Here is an 18953-nt window from a genome sequence, read left to right as displayed (position 1 = left end):
TATTCAGAGAGGCCAGAGGAGAAAATAAAAACACAATGTTCCTCTTAGACAGCAAAGAAATAGTATAGCTACATCAAGAGAGAGAGACAGAGACAGAGACAGAGAGAGACAGAGAGAGAATCCACCAGTGTATAGCAAAGCTAAACCTATTTTATTTGTACTTCAGACTTAAAAAAAAACCCAACCTCATTTGGACTACAGACCAGAAATCATGGCCCATTATGGGGTGTTACAAGGTCTCAGAGAGTTATCTTTGCAAAGAGTAAGCCAGGCAAAGTCTCAAGACAACAGATCAGTAGAGAGAGTTTTCATGAATGAGCAACTAGGTCCCACACCCTAGCCCTACATCACCCTCTCCTGGAAAAATACAGAAAGTGTACAAGAGGCTAGCCCATAACCTTGGGCTCTCTGGGGCAAGTTGACTCTAACAAAGCCCAAGAAAATAGTCAGTTGTCACAAAAAAGTCAATATGGTGCAGTGGGAAGAACACTAGATTTGGAGACAGAAGACCTAGGATGGAATTGCACTATTTTAAAAAATGTTTTATTTTGAAATTTCTTGATAGTCTTTGTTTTTATATGAATATATTCTTTCTCTTCCCTTCCCCAACAAGTCATTCCGACTAAATAACTTTTAAAGGGAAAAAATTCAACAAAATGAATCAACACATCAAATGGTTTTGATAATATATTCAGTGTCCTGCCAATAAGTATTTATTATACACCTACTATTTGCCAGGTACTGTGCTAAGAGCTGAGTATACAAAGAAAGATAAAGTCAGTCCCTGAGCCCAAAGAGTTCACAGTCTGAATGGGAGATACAACACACAAACAATTATGTACAAACAAGGGGCAAATGGGATAAACTGGAGATAATCTTAGAGGGAAGGCAATAGCATTCCCATAATGCCCCACTTCTACACCAAAAATGAGGTTATTTTCACACCCTCATTTCCAGGGTACAGGAATGCTTGTTATAATTACACAATGAGTTATTGGCTTTCTGTTTTGTTTTGCTACTGTCTTTCCACTTAATTATCATGTATGTTGTTTAGCTGGCCCCATTTCAGACTGTAACAATTTATATAAGTCTTCTTATGCTTGTCTGAATTCTTCATGCTCATCAATGCATATTCATTCACCATAATCTTTTCATGATTGCCTGATGGATGAGCACCTACTTTTTATTTGATTCTTTTATTTACTTATTTTTAACCAACCTAAGATACTTCCTAGCTTTGTGACCCTGAGCAAGTCTCTTAACCTCTATTTGCCTCAGTCTTCTCATGTGTAAAATGGAGAGAATAGCACCTATTTCCCAAAGTTGTTGTGAGGTTCAAATGAGATCATCATTAAAAAGAGGTTAACCTAGCCAGGTGATCCTGGGCAAGTCACTTAACCCCTATTGCCTAGCCCTTACCATTTTTCCAGTACTTAAGTATTAAATCTAAGACAGAAGGTAAGGATTTGAGTTTTTTGGTGTTTTTAAGAATTTAGCACAAGTAAGCACTTGTTAACTATTAGCTATTATTAAGCCAGATACATGATTTCATTTATTTTGGGAGCTCCTGGATGTGGAACTTCCTCTTACAATGCAAATTAATACCTTCGTTGTCACTCAAAGTCTTCTAGAAGTTGGCCGGGACCCTAAGAGGTTATGACTTACTCCAAATGTCTCAGAGGCAGGACTTGAAGCCAAGTCTCCCTAACTGCAAGGCTAGCTCTCCATCCACAGTGCCATGCTGCTTCTTTACTACCACAAAAAGTTCTATCATGAATAATTTCGTATAGATGAGACATGTCTATCTTCGACTTCCTCAGGGGAACTTCCAGTTCTGATACTTGTTGGCAATGTGATCTGGGGGAAGAAATTGTGCCTCTGAGCCTCAGTGTCCTTGTCTATAAAATGAAGAGTTGGATAAACCAGATTCCGAGGTTCCTTTCAGGCTCATGTTCTTTGTTCTAGTGCCTTTATTTTTTTTAATCCTTACCTTTCATCTTAGAATCAATATTGCATATTGGTTCCAAGGCAGAAAAAAAGTAAGGGCTAGTCAATGAGGGTTAAGTGACTTGCCCAGGATCACACAATTCAGCCAAATTTGAGCCCAGGATCTCCTGTCTCCTGGCCTGCCTCTTAATCTACTGAGCCATCTTCATGTTTCCAGCTCTAGTTCATTTAACACACAGTTCAAAATAACTGCAGAACCATTTAATTTTGCATGTTGGATTTTCTGGTTTTCATTTGTTCAGAAACTATTTGTGAATTAACATTGTCTCACTGTCTAGTCTTGCTGCATCTCTTGTCCCACTTCCCTGCAAACTCTATTCCCCAGACAATTCTATAAAAACTGCATTTCCAAGATTAGACAATGCACCAGAGAGAATCTTCCGGTAATGTTTTGCTGCCATCCATCTGGTAGAGATTTCCCAGAAACTTACTAGGACTGATTGATTTGGCTGTGACTTCTGCTACACACAGGACACGGATGTTCATCACATTAGAGCTGAGTTTCCCCTCCACTGATGAAATGGCAAATTACATGATACTTCCACTGCAAGCAATCTTTTCATTTGGCTGATAACACTTTACTGCTTTGCAGAAACCCACTGCATTCTCATTCCCTTCTAATCCACAAACTCAATTCAACAAGCACTCATAAAGCTTTTGCTATGGACTAGACCAGTGATGGGCAAACTTTTTAAAGAGGGGGCCAAAGGAAAGGAAATGCTCATCTTTCAGTCTGTTTCTAAGGCAACTCTTTCTAAGTTTCATTGTATTGCATCCTACTCATTGTATTTGTAAGATTAAAAATGATGTCTGCAGCTGGATAGAACATTTCAGGGGGTCACATCTGGCCCGCAGGCTGTAGTATGTCCATCACTGGACTAGGCAGGTTAAGTGGTTCAGAGGGTGGGCCTGAAGTCAGGAAGATATCTTACTGAGTTCAAATTTGACTGCAGATACTGACTAGCTCTGTGACCCTGGGCAAGTCACTTATCCTTGTTTGCCTCAGTTTCCTCATCTGTAAAATGAGCTGGAGAGGAAAATGGTAAACCACTTAAGTATCTTGCCAAGAAAACCCTAAATGGAGACATCAAGAGTCAGGCATGACTGAAAGAACTGAACACCAGATAGTGTTAGTATTTTAAGTGCTGAGAATACAAAAAATAAGAAGTTGGCTTTCTAATAGGGGGATTCCACTTGTATACTAATAAGCAATACAGAGTCTATACAAAGTAAATCAAGGTGGAGGCCAGCTAGTTGGATCAGTAGACTGAGATCCAGCCTAGAGATGGGAGGTCCTAGTTTCAAATACGGTCTCAAATACTTTCTAGCTGTGTGATCCTGGGCAAGTCACTTAACCCTAATTGTCTAGCCCTTACCACTCTGCTGCCTTGGAACCTATACTTAGGATTTATTCTAAGAAAGAAGTAAGAGTTTAAGTGGGGGAAAAGGTGATTAAAAGCCATTGACAATTTCTGAGTGGAGTGACAAGGTCAAATCCATGTATTAGACATCAATTTGGCAACTATTTGAAAGCTAGAAGCAAGACCTTTATTATTCCCATGAGACAGGAGAATCAACGGAAGTCTAGATAAGTGATCTATAAAGAGAAATGAAAATTAGGATTTGAAATTGCCCATAGTGATTCCATCCAGAAGGCAATGCACTTAACCAAAACATAGAATAGCAGACCATGGCATAGTGAAAACAGAGCTGACCTTAGAAGCAGGAACATCTGGGTTTGAAATCTGCTTCTGGGGCCAGCTAGGTGGCTTAGTGGATAGAGTGCCAAGCCTGGAGTCTGGAGGATTTAGCTTCAAATCTGGCCTTAGACACTTCCTTGCTTTGTGACCCTGGACAAGTCATCTAACCTCAATTGCCTAGCCGTTACTGTTTCTTCTGCCTTCAAACCAATATTTAGTACCAATAATAAGAACGAAGGTGAGGGTTTTTTCAAAAGAAAAGAAAGAAATCTGCCTGACACATATTGGTAGTATGGCCCTGAACAAGTTATAGGATCACAGACTGTAGAGTCAGAGCTGGGAGGGGTCTTAGAGTTCACCAAGTCCAAACTCCCCTCTCTTTATAGATGAGGAAATAGGCCAGAAGGCTTTAGTGATGTTCTCAGGATCACATAGCTAATAAATACCTAAAGCCAGATCTGAACCCAAGTAGCCCTGACTCCAAGTCCAGCGCTTTATCCACTATTCTTCATAGGTGACTCAATACCCCTCTAGGCAAATTTCTAAGCTAGTAAATTCCTCACAGCCATGAAACCACAGGTATGGACCCCCCTCCTGCTCTATCCCAAAAAAACCATTCCAGAAGAGCCCATTGTCTATTCAATTCTCAAAAAAAATCACTTATAATCAAATTTCACATGCTTCCTGAGAATAATTGCAAGAAATTTTACTGTCTGTGTACAAGAGCCTTGTAGATAGCTACAAGGCAGATAAGCTCGATAGACAAGCTATTTATATATACATAGATAAATATATATATGTAACATATATACTATATAATAAATATATGTTTATTAAAGCCAGTTTATATATAGATAAATGCAAAAGTCAATTTGTATATGCACACTTCCCTGCTGCTACAGTTACATACCATAAACTTGCCCACATTGTACATGGCTCTACAAACCCATATTGTTCAACATTTCAGCCCAAAGGCTTTGTGCTTCAAAGAAACAAGGGTATTGATTGGCAAACAGAAGGGCTGAAGTCCCAAAGTCAGCTGTCTGTCCTTTCTACACAATGAACAATGAATGGATATGGAATGTTGATTCTGTATAGATTCCAGAAAAGTTGGTTACAAAGCTCATTGGAACAAGCTATTAGACACTTCTTACACAAACACTAAATGCATCCATTGTGTATGCAGTACTGGCCACACAAAGAGGAAAATTCCAAATGGATTTCTTCCCTTTCCCCCTCCCCATTTAGACAGATCACATGGCTTCTTTATCCTGAAAGCAAACATCTTTCTAATATAAGGAACAAGAATGAATTCTGTTCTCAAAAGTATTATAATTTCTGCACAAGGGAAAGAAAATCAAGAAGGCACTCCAGTTCTCATGAAAGTGATTCCAAACTTCCTCCATGGTTGATGAAAATTCTTGTGATGTATATTTCTATTTTTTTAAATCCTTACTTTCCACCCTAGTATCAATACTGTGATTCCAAGGCAGAAGAGCAGTAATGGCTAGGCAATGGGGGTTAAGTGACTTGTCCAGGGTCACCCAGCTGGGAAGTGTCTGAGGCCAGTTTTGAACCTAGGACCTTCTGTCTCTAAGCCTGGCTCTCAATCCACTGAGCCACCCAGCTTTCCCCATGATGCATACTTCTAAAAAGAATTCTAGCTAAAGAAGGAAGAGGAATAAAGGTTGTCAGACTCAAAAACACACATACACATCCATTATATATCTTTTAAGATAAACTCATTCTCTTTTTTATTTAATTTTTTATTATGAAGATATTTTAGTTTTCCAATTACATGTAATATCAAATTTCCACATAAATTTTCTGAAGTTATCTGATCCAAATTATCTCCCTCCCTTTCTTCCTTCCCTCCCTCCTCCCAGAGGTGGCAAGCAATTCAATCTGGGTTATACATGTATTACTATGCAAAACATATTTCCATATTGTTTATTTTTGTGAGAGAATAATCATATAAAATCCAAACCTCCAAACCAAATCCTAAATAAACAAGTGAAAAAATCACATTCTTTGATCCATATTTTGACTCCAACAGTTCTTTCTCTGGAGGTGGATACCATTCTTTATCGTAAGTCCTTTAGAATTGTCCTGGTTCATTGTATTGCTAAGAGTGGCTAAGTCTTTTCAATTGATCATTCCACAATCTTTCTGTTACTTTCTGTTACAGTGTTCTTCTGGTTCTGTTTATTTCACTCTGTATCAGTTCAAGTAAATCTTTCCAGTTCTTTCTGAAATTATCCTAAATTCATTCTCTTAATCTAAATCAAGAGTCCTTAACCTGGAGTCTGTAAATGTATTTGTATTTTTAAAAAATATTTGGATAATTGCATTTAATTGGTTTCCTTTTTATCCTACATATTTTATTTTGCACATGTAAAAATTTTATTCTGAGAAGGCATCCATAGGCTCCACCAGACTGTCACAAAGGGTCCAGGACACCAGAAAAGGTTAAAAGCCCCTGAACTATGAATTAGTTTTCTGGTCACTTGAGATGCAGTGTGGTACTGAAGAAAGAGCACTTATTAGGCTTAAAACCTGAAAACTTGGGTGTAAATCCTGAATTTTCCACTTTGGGCATGTCATAAAGAGTCTAACCAGTTTTCTCATTTGCAAAACAGAGAGTTAAATATAAGACTATTTGCTCTACCTATTTCATGGGGGTGTTATGAGGAAAGTGTATGATATACAGTGATCCAAGATAATTCCAAAAAACTTTGATGAGAAATGCTGTCCACCCCTAGAGAAAGAATTAATGTAGGCTGAATGCATATTGAAGTATACATTTTAAACTTTATTTTTCTTGGGGGGGGTTGCCTGTGTTATTTTACAATTTGGCTAATATGGAAATATATTTTGCATGCTTTTACATGTATAATCTGTATCCAATTGCTTGCTTTTTCAAGGGGGAAGGAGGAGAATAATTTGTAATTCAATTTTAAAAAAGAAATGCTAAAATAAAAAAATAAAATAAAAGCTTATAAACAGAAAGTGTACTGTAAACTGGAGAACATTACACAAACATGAGTTAATCAAGATAGAACTACCAATGAAAACTTGGGTATTAGAAAAACAAACTGGATATAGTCAATGAGTTTATCCCAAAGATATTTAGATGAGACAAGATAACTGCTTCAAATATTTCAAAGGCTATCATGTGGGAGAAAGAGTAGACTTATTGTGTGTTCTAGAGCAGAGAACAGGAGCCTATGGATAGAAGTCACAGTGGGACAGATTAGGTATTTCTCAATATTAGAAAGAACTTCATAACAATTTATGGACTAAAAGTGAAAGAGGCTGATTCATGAGGTACTAGTTCCTCATATGATATTATTTTGAGTTCTTTGGCTATTCTGTCTGCCCTCTCCTGCAGGCACTCTGATTTGTTATTGTTTCACTTGAAATTTAGAACCTTGAACTGAATACAATAAAATTATCACTTCCCTTGTTCTGAATATTATATTATTGTAGCCTAGGAACTTTTTTTAATGACCACTGTGTCACAACTGAAATGCCACTTCTCACATAGTCTTTTATGATTCCAGTCTCTATCATCCTCCCCTTCAATAACAATCTTCCCTCTTGAAACTCACCTAGGACTTTAATTTGCCCTTTTTCTAGAAAGGCAATTATAATGTAATGTGTCTGACCTCTAGAGGAAGCTTGTGAGCAAGGCTAGGGGTCTTTTAGCCTCAAGTGTTAACTAGTCTGATCAATGACTTACTAAAGCTGGTGCCTATTCACTAGAAGTTTGGGGGAAACCCAAATCCTCTTAAATTAAAAACAGTGATTTTCTCCCCTCTACTCTATCACAGCTCTCTAGGTTCAGAGTTTAGGGGTATAAGAATTAGTCTTAATGGATTCACATATACCCCACAAGGCTTATGGGGAGGATAAATTTATTTCTTTCTTTCTCTTTCTGTCTCTGTCTGTCTGTCTGTCTGCTCTCTCACTCTCTGTTTTTGTCTCTCTGTCTCCTCCCACCCAACCTCTAGTTTGCATAAAGGAGAAAACAGTTTCTCACCTCTTTAAAGAAAGATTTCCTTTCTCTCTATCCTTTCTCTCTCCTTCCCAGGGACTCTAAGCATACCCTGTTCTAGAGTCATAGATTTAAAACTGGTAGGAGCCTTAAAGATAATCTAGTCCAACCTCACCATTGCTATGAAGGTACATCTATTTGTAATACAAGGAAACTGAGACTAAGAGCAAAGATGACTCATTAAAGGTCACACAAGAGTCAGAATTTTAATCCAGGGTCTCTGACTCTAAATCTAGTCCTCTCTCTACTATTCCAGGATACTAATGCCCAGGCAAACTACTAACTATCTATATGAACTTCTTTGAGGTCCTCCCCTTTCTGAGCCTCAGTTTCCTCTGTAAAATGTAGAAGTTGAACTAGATGACCTCTAAGGTCACTTCCAGCTCTAATGGCTATGGACATGTGATCTTCTGTGAGCAAAAAATACTGAGATAACAATGTCCATACGTTGTCTGGATAGAAACAAATAAATTCCAAGTCCTAGAGTAATAACGACTATGAATTAAAGTCCTAGTTCACTCGCTAGCTAATTGGATGACATGAGACCAGTCATTGAAAAATGAAAAACTAAAGGCACTGATCACCATAGCAATAGCCCAGTTTGGTTTTGAAAATTATTATTTTTAAAAATTCTAGCTTTGTGTCATTTTGCATTCTCACCAGTCTGCACTACTAGCAATTCTCCAATCTTAACCAACCATTCCTTAAGACTAGAATGCATTCTCTTCCTCTTTACCTTTCAAAGGCAGAGCTCAAATGTGTACCTCCTTCTCCTTCCCTGATCTCTTCAGTTGATAATGACTCTTTCCACTTCACATTTATTTGCTCTCAGCTTTCTTATCTCACTCTTTCCTTTGTTCCTATCACACCAACTTTGTATCATATTTATATGTGGACATGCCCTATTCCCCCTTCCCCTTCCTTTTACATATACAAAATTTACAATTATCTTTTTAAGAGGAGAAGTTGACTATTTTTTAAATCTTGGTATTCTCCACACTTAGGTAAGTACCTTATAAATAGCTTTGAAAATGTTTTTTTGAATTAAATTAGTCGACATAAACTTGGAGAAAACAATTCTTCCAGCTTCGAATCAATGCAGTATTTTTCTCCCACCATAACCACTTGATTTCACTACCACTCAGGCATCACATGCCTTAACAGGGCAAAAGCATAATCACAAAGCAAGTGAAATTTCACTTCATTGTTCACACATTTTCTAAATTATGCTATGGCCTTACTTGGTGATGTCTCATCCCTCTTGGGTGTATAGTACATCCTTTTCCCTTTGCTGTCCTCCTTAGACTAGCAAAATGAATACTGTTACCCACAAAATGAGTAGTGCATACAAAAAGAAAGGAGGGAGTTGATAGAGGTAGCCAGCTTTCTGAGAACCCTAGAGAGTCTAGCTGTTCTATGAGTACTTTCTAGTACTGGGTGGCACTCATGATGCTAGAGTGAGGATAGAATTATCATTGATTGGAGATATATATATATANGGGGAGACAATATGCAAATAAATATTGTATATAGAAAGCATACTACATAGGATAAATTATATTTCCTCTCTATAAGACAAATTTGTGATTACAAATATTGGACTAAAATATAATATGATTTTGAATGTCTCCCTGTTGATATTGTATGACATTGATGAATTTGTAAGCTCTTCTCATAAGAAATTTTAAGTATGGGAAAGTAGAGACATAAATTAGTAGCTATGGATATTCTGTTTCTTTGTTTTGGGTATCTAAGACTTTCCCTAGTTTTTGTCATCGTTCTGTCTTCTTCTGAATAATGGGAATGAATGTTTTGATGACTTCAAAATTGCATTATTTATGCTCAGCATGGATTGGAGATATATATATATATATATATATATATATATATATATATATATGACTTCTAAGCTAAAATGGCCGCAGTGTAGAAAGGGGCTTCCTCTCCTCACCACCTACCAATATAAAGCACCTCACAAGGACAAAAAACAAAATCAGACAAGTAAAGGAGCTCATCCGTAAGGTGCAGCCTTGAAGGTAGGCAGGGTTTGGCCATTTCCACGCTATGAGGGGATAAAAATACTCCTACCAAAGTGCAAGCTGATCACCCCTCCCCCACTCTATCTATGGCACCAGAGTCAGAGCGAGTCCAGGGCAATCACTAGATTCTCAGGAGGATGACTGAGGACACCACAGACTTACCCCAGAGAGCAGCAAGATGTGGGACCCCAGGAGGCTGAGGAACACAGAGATTGGGCACAGAGATAGGGCAGAGAGGGGCTGCACATAGCAGGAGCATTGGAGACTGAAAAAATAGCCTCAGGGCAAAATCCATTCTGTAGCTCAATACACAGAAAGCCTTCCCTCCTCACTCAGACTTCTGATTGGGAAGGAAAGAAAAAATTAACAAATCAATGGCCACCAACACCCAAGAACTACAATCTACAACTGCAAAAAAAAATAATAATAATAATAAAAAACAAGAAAAAGCCTCTGACCCTGGACAATTTCTATAGAGAAAAACTCCAGACTACAGAGGAGACAGCAGAAGATAACAAACAAGCAAATATATCCAAACCTTCCCAAAAAAATAGAAATTGGTCACAAGCTCTTGAGGAGCTCAGATTTGATATGATGAACCAAATGAGAAAGATAGAAGAAATGTGGCAAGAAAAATTGGAAATAGTTCAAAAGGAAAATAACAATTTAAAAGACAGAATCTCGCAATTAGAAAAAGAAGCCCAGAAATCCAATGAAACCATAAGCAAATCAAAGACCAGAATTGACTGCTGGAAGCCCTGAAAAAGCAGGATAGACCAAACTGGAAAGGAAAATCAAAAGATCATAGCTGAAAACTAGTCTTTAAAAACTAGAATTGGGCAAGTAGAAGCTAGTAATCTCACAAGACAGCAAGAATTAATAAAGCAAAATCAAAAGAATGACAAATTAGAAGGAAACATGGAATATCACATTAAGAAGATGGATTACTTAGAAAATAGGTCCAGGAAAGACAATTTGAGAATCATAGACCTACCTGAAAACCTGGAAATAAACAGAAATGTTGAATCATACTACAAGAAATTATCCAAGAAAACTGCCCTGATATTCTTGAACAAGAGAATAAAGTAGACATTGAAAGAGTCCATAGATCACACTCTACATTATATCCTCAAAGACAACTCCCAGGAATGTAATTGCCAAATTCAAGAGCTTCCAAACTAAGGAGAAAATATTGCAAGAAGCCAGGAAGAGACAATTCAGACATCAAGGAGCACCAATCAGGATTACACAGGATCTGGCAGCCTCCACACTAAAGGACTGAAAGGCTTGGTATATGATATTCAGAAAGGCAAGAGAATTGGACCTACAACTAAGTATCATCTACCCATCAAAACTGACTATATACTTCCCGAGAAAAGTATGGGCATTTAACAAAATAGAAGACTTCCAAGTGTTTGTAAAGAAAAGACCAGAACTAAATGGAAAATTTGATGTCCAAGTACAAAATTCAAGAGAAACATGAAAAGGTAAACAATAAAGAGAGGGAATTTTTTTCTTTTAAGGGCTTCAGTAAGGTCAACTCCTATATGGAAAAATGATATTTGTCATTCTCAAAAACTATATTAACTATCATAGTAGTTAGAAGCATTATTCATAGTGTAACGATTAAAAATGATAAAGGCTGATATTATGAGGAAAACTAATATTTTATTTAGGCCCATGTTGATAGAATAAAAATCGGACCATGTGCCTGGCTATTTCAAAAATCCAGCCTCCACCATTACATTCCATATCTTCCTTAATCCTTCCTATGTTTCCCAGGGAGGGCGCTCAGGTAGCAAAGAGGAAGTCAAGCCCAACTTCCCAATATTTAAACAGGCTTTACCTTGAAGATGTCATCCAAAACAGGAAACCCATCAGACCATGGAAAATGTAGTTTTCCAAGTGTCCACAGGAAGTTTGTCATATATCTACATATCTTGAGGTTCAAATGAGCCCCAATACCTCTAAATGTAACCCCAGAAATTCTAAATAACACAATAGGTAGAGGTTGGGATACTAAATGGTTTGAGGTGATATGTAAAAAAAGAAATGTGGGGGGTGGGGGAATAGAAGATGGCACCAAGAAAAACTTGAAGGAATAAGAAAAATAGGATAAATTATACTACAAAAAGAGGCAAATGGAAAGGGGAGGGGAAGAATACTATTATAAAAAGGAGAGGATGAGAGTGTTAATAGGCAATACTTAAACCTTACTCTCAGTGGAATCAACTCTGAGAGGGAAGAGCATCTAGATCAATTGGGGTATTGAATTCTATCTTACCCTACAGGGAAGTTGAGAGGGGAAAACCTGGGGGGGGGGGGAATAGAGGGAGTGTATCAAAAGGGAGGGAAAGAGACAGGGGAAGGGAATTCAATAGACCTTAAAGAAAAATATAAGGGGGATAAGAAGGGAGGGGGTGAGGTCAGCTGGGTAGCTTAGTGGATTGAGAGTCAGGCCTAGAGATGGGAGGTCCTAGGTTCAAATCTGGCCTCAGACACTTTCCAGCAGTATGACCCTGGGCAAATCACTTGACCCCCATTGCCCACCCTTACCACTCTTCTACCTAGGAGCCAATACACAAAAGTTAAGGGTTTAAAAAAAGAAGGGAGGGGGTGGGAAAGGAAGTCAAGTAAGGGTGGGGATTAGGGGGACTGTGAAAGCAAAACACTGGTGTAGAAGGAAATAGTGGAAGAAGGAAGGCCAGGACTAGGAGAGGAAATCAAAATGATGGGGAATTTTGTATAACTCTGAATGTGAATGGGATTAAATCACCCATAAAATGGAAGCAAATAGCAAAGTGGATTAGAAACCAAAATCCTACCATATGTTGTGTACAAGAAACACACAGGGCAGGTAGACACACATAGGGTAAAGGTAAGAGGCTGGAGCAAAATCTATTGGGCATCAACTGAGAAAAAGAAGGCAGGAGTCATAATCATGATATCTGAAAAAGCCAAAGTAAAAATAGATCTAGTTAAAAAAGACAGGGAAGGTAATTACATGCTGATAAGAGGCAGTACAGACAATGAGGAAATAGCAGTACACAACATGTATGCACTGAATGGTATAGCATCCCGATTTTTAAAGGAGAATCTACTAGCACTTAAGGAAGAAATAGATAGTAAAACTATACTAGTGGGAGACCTAAACCTTTCTCTATCAGATCTAAAAAAATCAAACCAAAAAATAAATAAGAAAGAGGTAAGAGACATGAATGAAATCTTAGAAAAAATTGGAGTTAATAGATGTATGGAGAAAAATAAATAGGGATAAAAAGGAATACATCTTTTTTTTTTAGCAGCACATTGTACATTCACAAAGATTGACCACGTACTAAGGCATAAAAACATAGCAAACAAATGTGTAAAAGTGAAATTTGGGGAAATGCCATCTAAAAGTGTATATATTTCTATGGACAGGGGAAATGTATCAAAAGTACATTTCCTGTGATCCAACATGGTCCAACTTGTTTCCGTTTTCCGGGTCTTTGGGGCATGGGGAGGTCTACGTCGAAGCAGAGAGGGTTTAAAATCTCCTGGGTTAGGAGGGAGTGGGCTCTTTGCGAGTAGGCTCTTGGCCAGGAAACAGGAGACAGTAATGGAGGCGGCAGTTTTGAATGCTTACAAGCGTGTGGTCTGATAACTTTATCTATAAACATGGCTTTAATTAAAATACTAATTTATATATTTATACCAGCCTTTATCATTTTTCATATTTACAAATGCAAAAGAGCAGAAATAGTAAATGCAACCTTTTGGGATCATAATGCAATAAAAATAATAATTAGTAAGAGTACATGGAGAGACAAATCAAAAATTAATTGGAAATTAAATAAATTGCTTGGTTAAAGAACAAATCATAGAAACAATTAATAATTTCATTGAAGAGGGGACAGCTGGGTGGCTCAGTCAATTAAGAGCCAGACGTAGAGATGGGACATCCTGGGTTCAAATCTGGCCTCAGACACTTCCTATCTGTGTGACCCTGGGCAAGTCACTTAACCCCCATTGTCTAGCCTTTACCACTCTTCTGCCTTGGAGCAAATACATAGTATTGACTCTAAGATGGAAGGTAAGGCTTTAAAAAATAATAATTTCATTGAAGAGAATGACAATGAGGAGACATCATATCAAAATCTATGAGATGCAGCCAAAGCAGTACTCAGGGGGATATTTATATCCCTGAGGGCATATATTAACAAATCAGGGAGGGAAGAGGTCAATGACTTGGGCATGCAAATTAAAAAACTAGAAAGAGAACAAATTAAAAATCCTCAGATTAAAACTAAATTAGAAATCCTAAAAATTAAAGAATTATCATTCATTGGTCCTTATTGTTGAATATGATAAAACTTATTCTTTGACTTGTTCAGAGTGATACATTTAACTACAAGGGGTGCTAAGGGCCACTTAACTGTTCATATCTCAGAAAGCTGGCTACCTTCATCATTTGCCTCCTTTCTTTTTGTATGCAACTAATTTTGTGGGTAAGTGTTCATCCTGTTACTTTATGGGTATCATCCAAATGAATTTATTCAATTAAACTCCTTCTCTCAACTTTTTCCCCAATTAAAATCTTTTCCCGTTGAATTTCCTTTTAAGCATTAACATAATTTAATGGAGGCAATCACATAAGCCTGGCAGAGTGTTTAGAGTTCTTTTCTCATATGCATAAAAACATGGAATTAAATTAAATAAAATTAAAGCAACTGAATTCCTACATAATAGAAATATGACACACAAATAGAATATAAACTTTGTTTTCCAATCTAAGTAGCCCAGAATTAATCTGTAGGAACAAACACAATAAAGCAGGGAATGTGTAGAGCCAGCCCTGATTCTGCAGAGATCATTGTCAAATTTTTAGTGTGAGTATTTGCAACTCTGAAATTGACAAAGGCTGCAAGTCAAAGACTCATTTATTGTATTATTGATTACCTAGTCTTAAGAAAGTAATGGGGAAATGTTAATAATTCAGACTGAACCTAAATGTTTGTCCTGTGTACATTTTTTTTTCAGAGAGCTTGCTGTTAAATATTTATTACCATTCCCTTTCCCCAAACCCAAAAGTTCATGGACATAGTTTAGGAGCCTAGTCAGGCCTTCTCCCATTGATCTAATAGGTACTCTCAATGTTTTGGTTTTCTTTTCCCTACTCACTATCTCCCAAAGAGTTAATATCCAATTAGTTGAGGAACTCAGGATCTAGGATATTGGTTCTTCCTTAAACTTCTCTCCCATCATCCCTAGTGCTGACTGTTCTACTGTTTGGATCTGATCTCTTAGGCTGGTTCTTAACTCATCTGGCTCAAAGACCAAATTATATAGGATCTGACTCTGCAGCTAGAGAGATTTCTATACTTACCACTCCTCCCTCTTGTCCTAGCTTTCCCTATTTCTGACTACCAAGTCTGCTTTCACTTCTAACCCTTTTGGCATACTCCCTTTCCACTCTCACCCCCAAGTCTTCTTATATGCAGTGCTCAGATCTCAACTCTAATCCTATCCCTCCAAAAAAGGAAGGACCTCAGTATTGAGTATCAGAGAAGAGAGTTACATATAGCCATTGAATATTGGATCATGGATTTAAATCCAACTCTCCTAAAGTCTACTGATTTTGTTTTTTTCTATTAACCAAACCTTAGTGTCCCCATCTACTGGGGCCATAAACAAAGCCCATAATGCACATCCCATAGGCACTTGCTTCCTCTGCTTCTACATAAAGGCAAACTCAATGTATTCTAGAACCCAAGTATAATAATCACTGAACTTAACTTCTCTTTTTCTTACTTGTTCAATGGGGATAGCAACAATCATTTCAATTGTCTCTTGCCAAACATAACCAATAATTATAGCTGGCATTTATATAGTGCCTTCATGTTATAAAATATTTTGCATACCTCCTCTCCAAAATTTTGTGGGTTAGGCAGAACTGACATTATTTTCCCTATTTTACAGATGATGAAGCTGAGACTCGAAAACTTTTACTATTTTGGAAAATACAAATAGTGAAAGACTATACAGTTTCCCTCTCCCATGGAGTACAGAATGCTCTTAATTCATGTACAGAAGTACTTAATTATTAGTGAGGAGCAATTGGCACAGTCCTTACTTTTTGGTGGTAAAATTTAGATTCTAAAGGTCAGCAGATGAATCCAATCTAGTAAAAAAAAAACTATCCCTCACTTCATCCTACTCTCTTGCTCTTTTTCATGATCTTGATCTAGAATCACCTTCTCATAACAGAGAAAAGGATAATTTTAATTTTTGTTGTCCCTTGGACAACATTGTTTCTTGCAGTCAAGAAGCATGGCTTAGCCAAACAAAAAGAATCAGAATTCAAGGACACTGGCCTATTGTCCTCTCTCACTAATGAAAAGAAAATGCCTAGTGGTGGTGGTAGAAATGTGACAGTCACTCATTCTCACTCCTCTCCCTCTATTCCCCATTGGTCAGACAGATTGAACTAAAAGAATATCAGGTCTCCATTCTGTGGCAGCCAGCCTCACACCAACTGACCTGAAGACTGAAATAGAGTCCATCCTGCTAAGACCTCATTGTTTCCATTGGTTTACATGAATCTTCTCTGTGGTCAACTTTAGTCAGCCAATAAATAAGCATTTGTTAAGCACCTTCTGTGTACCAACACCATCCTAAGAGCTAGGAATGCAAAGAAAGGCAAAAAACAGTCCCTGTCCTCAAGAAGCTTACAATCTAAAGGGCATGCGGCACACAAACAACGATGTACAAACTAAATAGAAGATAATAAAAAAGGGAAGGTATTAGACTTAAGGGGGATCAGAAAAAACTTCTTGTAGAAGGTAGGAGTTTCAGCTGGGACATGAAGGAAAGCAGGGCAGCCAGGAGGCAGAAATGAGGAGAGACTGCATTTTAGACACATGGGGACAATCAGTGAAAATGTCCAGAAACAAGAGATAGACCATCTTCTTTGAAGAACTTCAAGAAAGTCATTGTCATTAAGTCACAGAATTCAAGACATGGAAGACAAAAATGGCATGTTCTTGGACACTTTGTGGTTTATCTAGGGGTCTTACTTGACTGTAAGCTCAATCAGTGTAAGTTGACTTTGAGACAAAGAAGCCAAAAAAAGCAAGTACGGGATTAGGCTACGTTAAAAGAGGTACAACTTCCAGAAATATGAAGGTGATGGTCCTACTATACTCTGCCCCCATCAGACCACACCCAGCGTGTCGTGTTCAGTTCTGGGCACCACAGTTTAGAAAAGATATTGGGCAGAAGGGTAGCTGGGTGGCTCAGTGAATAGAGCACCAGGCCTGGAGTCTAGAGGTCCTGGGTTCAAATCTAATCTCAGACACCTCCTAAATGTGTGACCTTGGACAAATCACTTAACCTCATTTGCCTAGCATTATTAGTAAGACGGAAAGTAAGGACTTTGATTAAACAAAGATATTGATAAGTTGATTAGTGTCCAGAAAAGTGCACTCAGAATAGTGAAGGGTTTTGAGTTTCTGATGACCAACTGAAGGAAATTAAGGAGAGGATTGGGGTGGTGGGGGTGATGTATTAGTAATCTTTAAATATATAGAAAGCCTCATGCAGAAGGCTATCTGAACAAATGCATTCGTTGGGGCCCTGAGGGAAAACCTAGAATGGAAAATGCAAAGAAGCAAATTTGAGCTTGAAGACAGACAGCAAAAAATTTATGAGGCAATAGAAGTAGAAGTAGAAAAGACTGCCTTGGAAAGCTGTGGGTTCCCTGGCACTGGAGGTCTCTGAGCAAAGGTTGCATAACCCCTGCTAGGTTATATTGTAGAGAGGATTCTTTGGGGGTGGAAAGGGGGAGACCTATAGTCCCCTCTAACTCTGAAATTCTGTGATTTTGAATGCTCAACTTAAAGTCAGGAGCCCTGGGTTCATGTTTGGATTCTGCCACTAATGCACCTTGTGACCCTGGGCAACTCACCTAATCTCTTCAAGTCTCAGTTTCCTTGCCTAAAAAAAATGAGAATAATTATACTTGCATGTCAGGACTTGGAGTACTCTGCAAATAGAATCACAAATTTAGAACTGGAAGAGACTTCAGAAGTCATCTTGTTCAACCCTCCTTTTACAGATAAAGAAACTGAGACTCAGAATGGTTAATAGACTTGCAGAAGTAACTTAGTAGATCCCTGCTTTGCAAATTGAATACTGAAATATTGAGTCTACATTCATGAATGTAATAAAAATACTTTTTGCATGATAAAAATTGGTTACTTTAAATTATAAGGAAAGGTATTCTTTAAGACTTCTAGTGATAAAAAGATAATTTATGATAATTTTTATATTCATTAAATTATCAATTTATATTATTTTATTATCATAAAAATAATTATATATAATATTATAATCATTTATTAAGCATGTTTGGGCATGTGAAAATGAAGAAGAGGCTGTTGCTCCCTAGAATGACTGCCTAATCACTGTCTAGGCACTCCTCCTTTCATCAGGAGGCCTACAGAGTTAAGAATGACTCTCTTTTGTACTGAGTCTTTTTCCTTATTTTTTTTTCCAGACCACTCATATAAATGAACATGAGTTTGATGCTGTTCACGATGTCAAGAAGCTGAACAAGGCCTTCAAGGGAAATGGTATGGAAACCATTTTACATTTGTTCATTTCCATTTTGAAAGATTTCCCCATCACCCTGCTTCTGTCACCTTAGTTTATGAAGCTCCCATTCCTCATTCTGAAGTCATTCCTTTCTAGCCAAGGTTGGCATCTTCCCTAGGGCTCGCCCACCAAAACCAGATCACATGCATCAAGGATTTTACCAATTGACCAATTTCACAAATTGACAAAATTCACAAATTACCCTCCTTGTTGCCACTGTCAGGTAGGTGGTGAAGGTGTTCGCTGTTGGGCTCTCTTTAACCACAGAGGTTAAATAATTCACCCAAGATTGTATGTCTGGAAAGTGGTGGAAGAATTTGTCACATTGTGAGAACTAAGCCATATATTTAATTCCATTCAATAGGCATTTGTTAAGCACCTACTGTGTGTTAGGCACTGAACCATACAAGACAGTCCCTGCCCTCAAGGAGTTTACAATCTAATAGGGGAAAGAGAGCATACAAGCAAATATATACGAATGAGCTATATACAGGATAAATGGGAAATGAGTGA

At 37.7% G+C, this 18953-nt stretch overlaps 1 protein-coding gene across 1 annotated transcript in view; it reads left to right on the top strand.

The window, feature by feature from the left end:
* The window catches only part of ANXA13 (annexin A13), a 139310-nt gene that overhangs the window by 80429 nt on the left and 39928 nt on the right, over positions 1–18953 (top strand). Inside the window, exon 3 of the mRNA XM_044684235.1 lies at positions 18343–18418. Within this exon, the coding sequence (XP_044540170.1) occupies positions 18343–18418 (76 nt within the window). The remainder of the gene's footprint in view (positions 1–18342; positions 18419–18953) is intronic.

This window comes from Gracilinanus agilis, chromosome 1, assembly GCF_016433145.1.
Source record: "Gracilinanus agilis isolate LMUSP501 chromosome 1, AgileGrace, whole genome shotgun sequence".
Lineage (NCBI taxonomy): Eukaryota > Metazoa > Chordata > Mammalia > Didelphimorphia > Didelphidae > Gracilinanus > Gracilinanus agilis.
The sequence above is the reverse complement of the archived record's forward strand: the minus strand, read 5'-3'. Positions and strand labels throughout refer to the sequence as shown.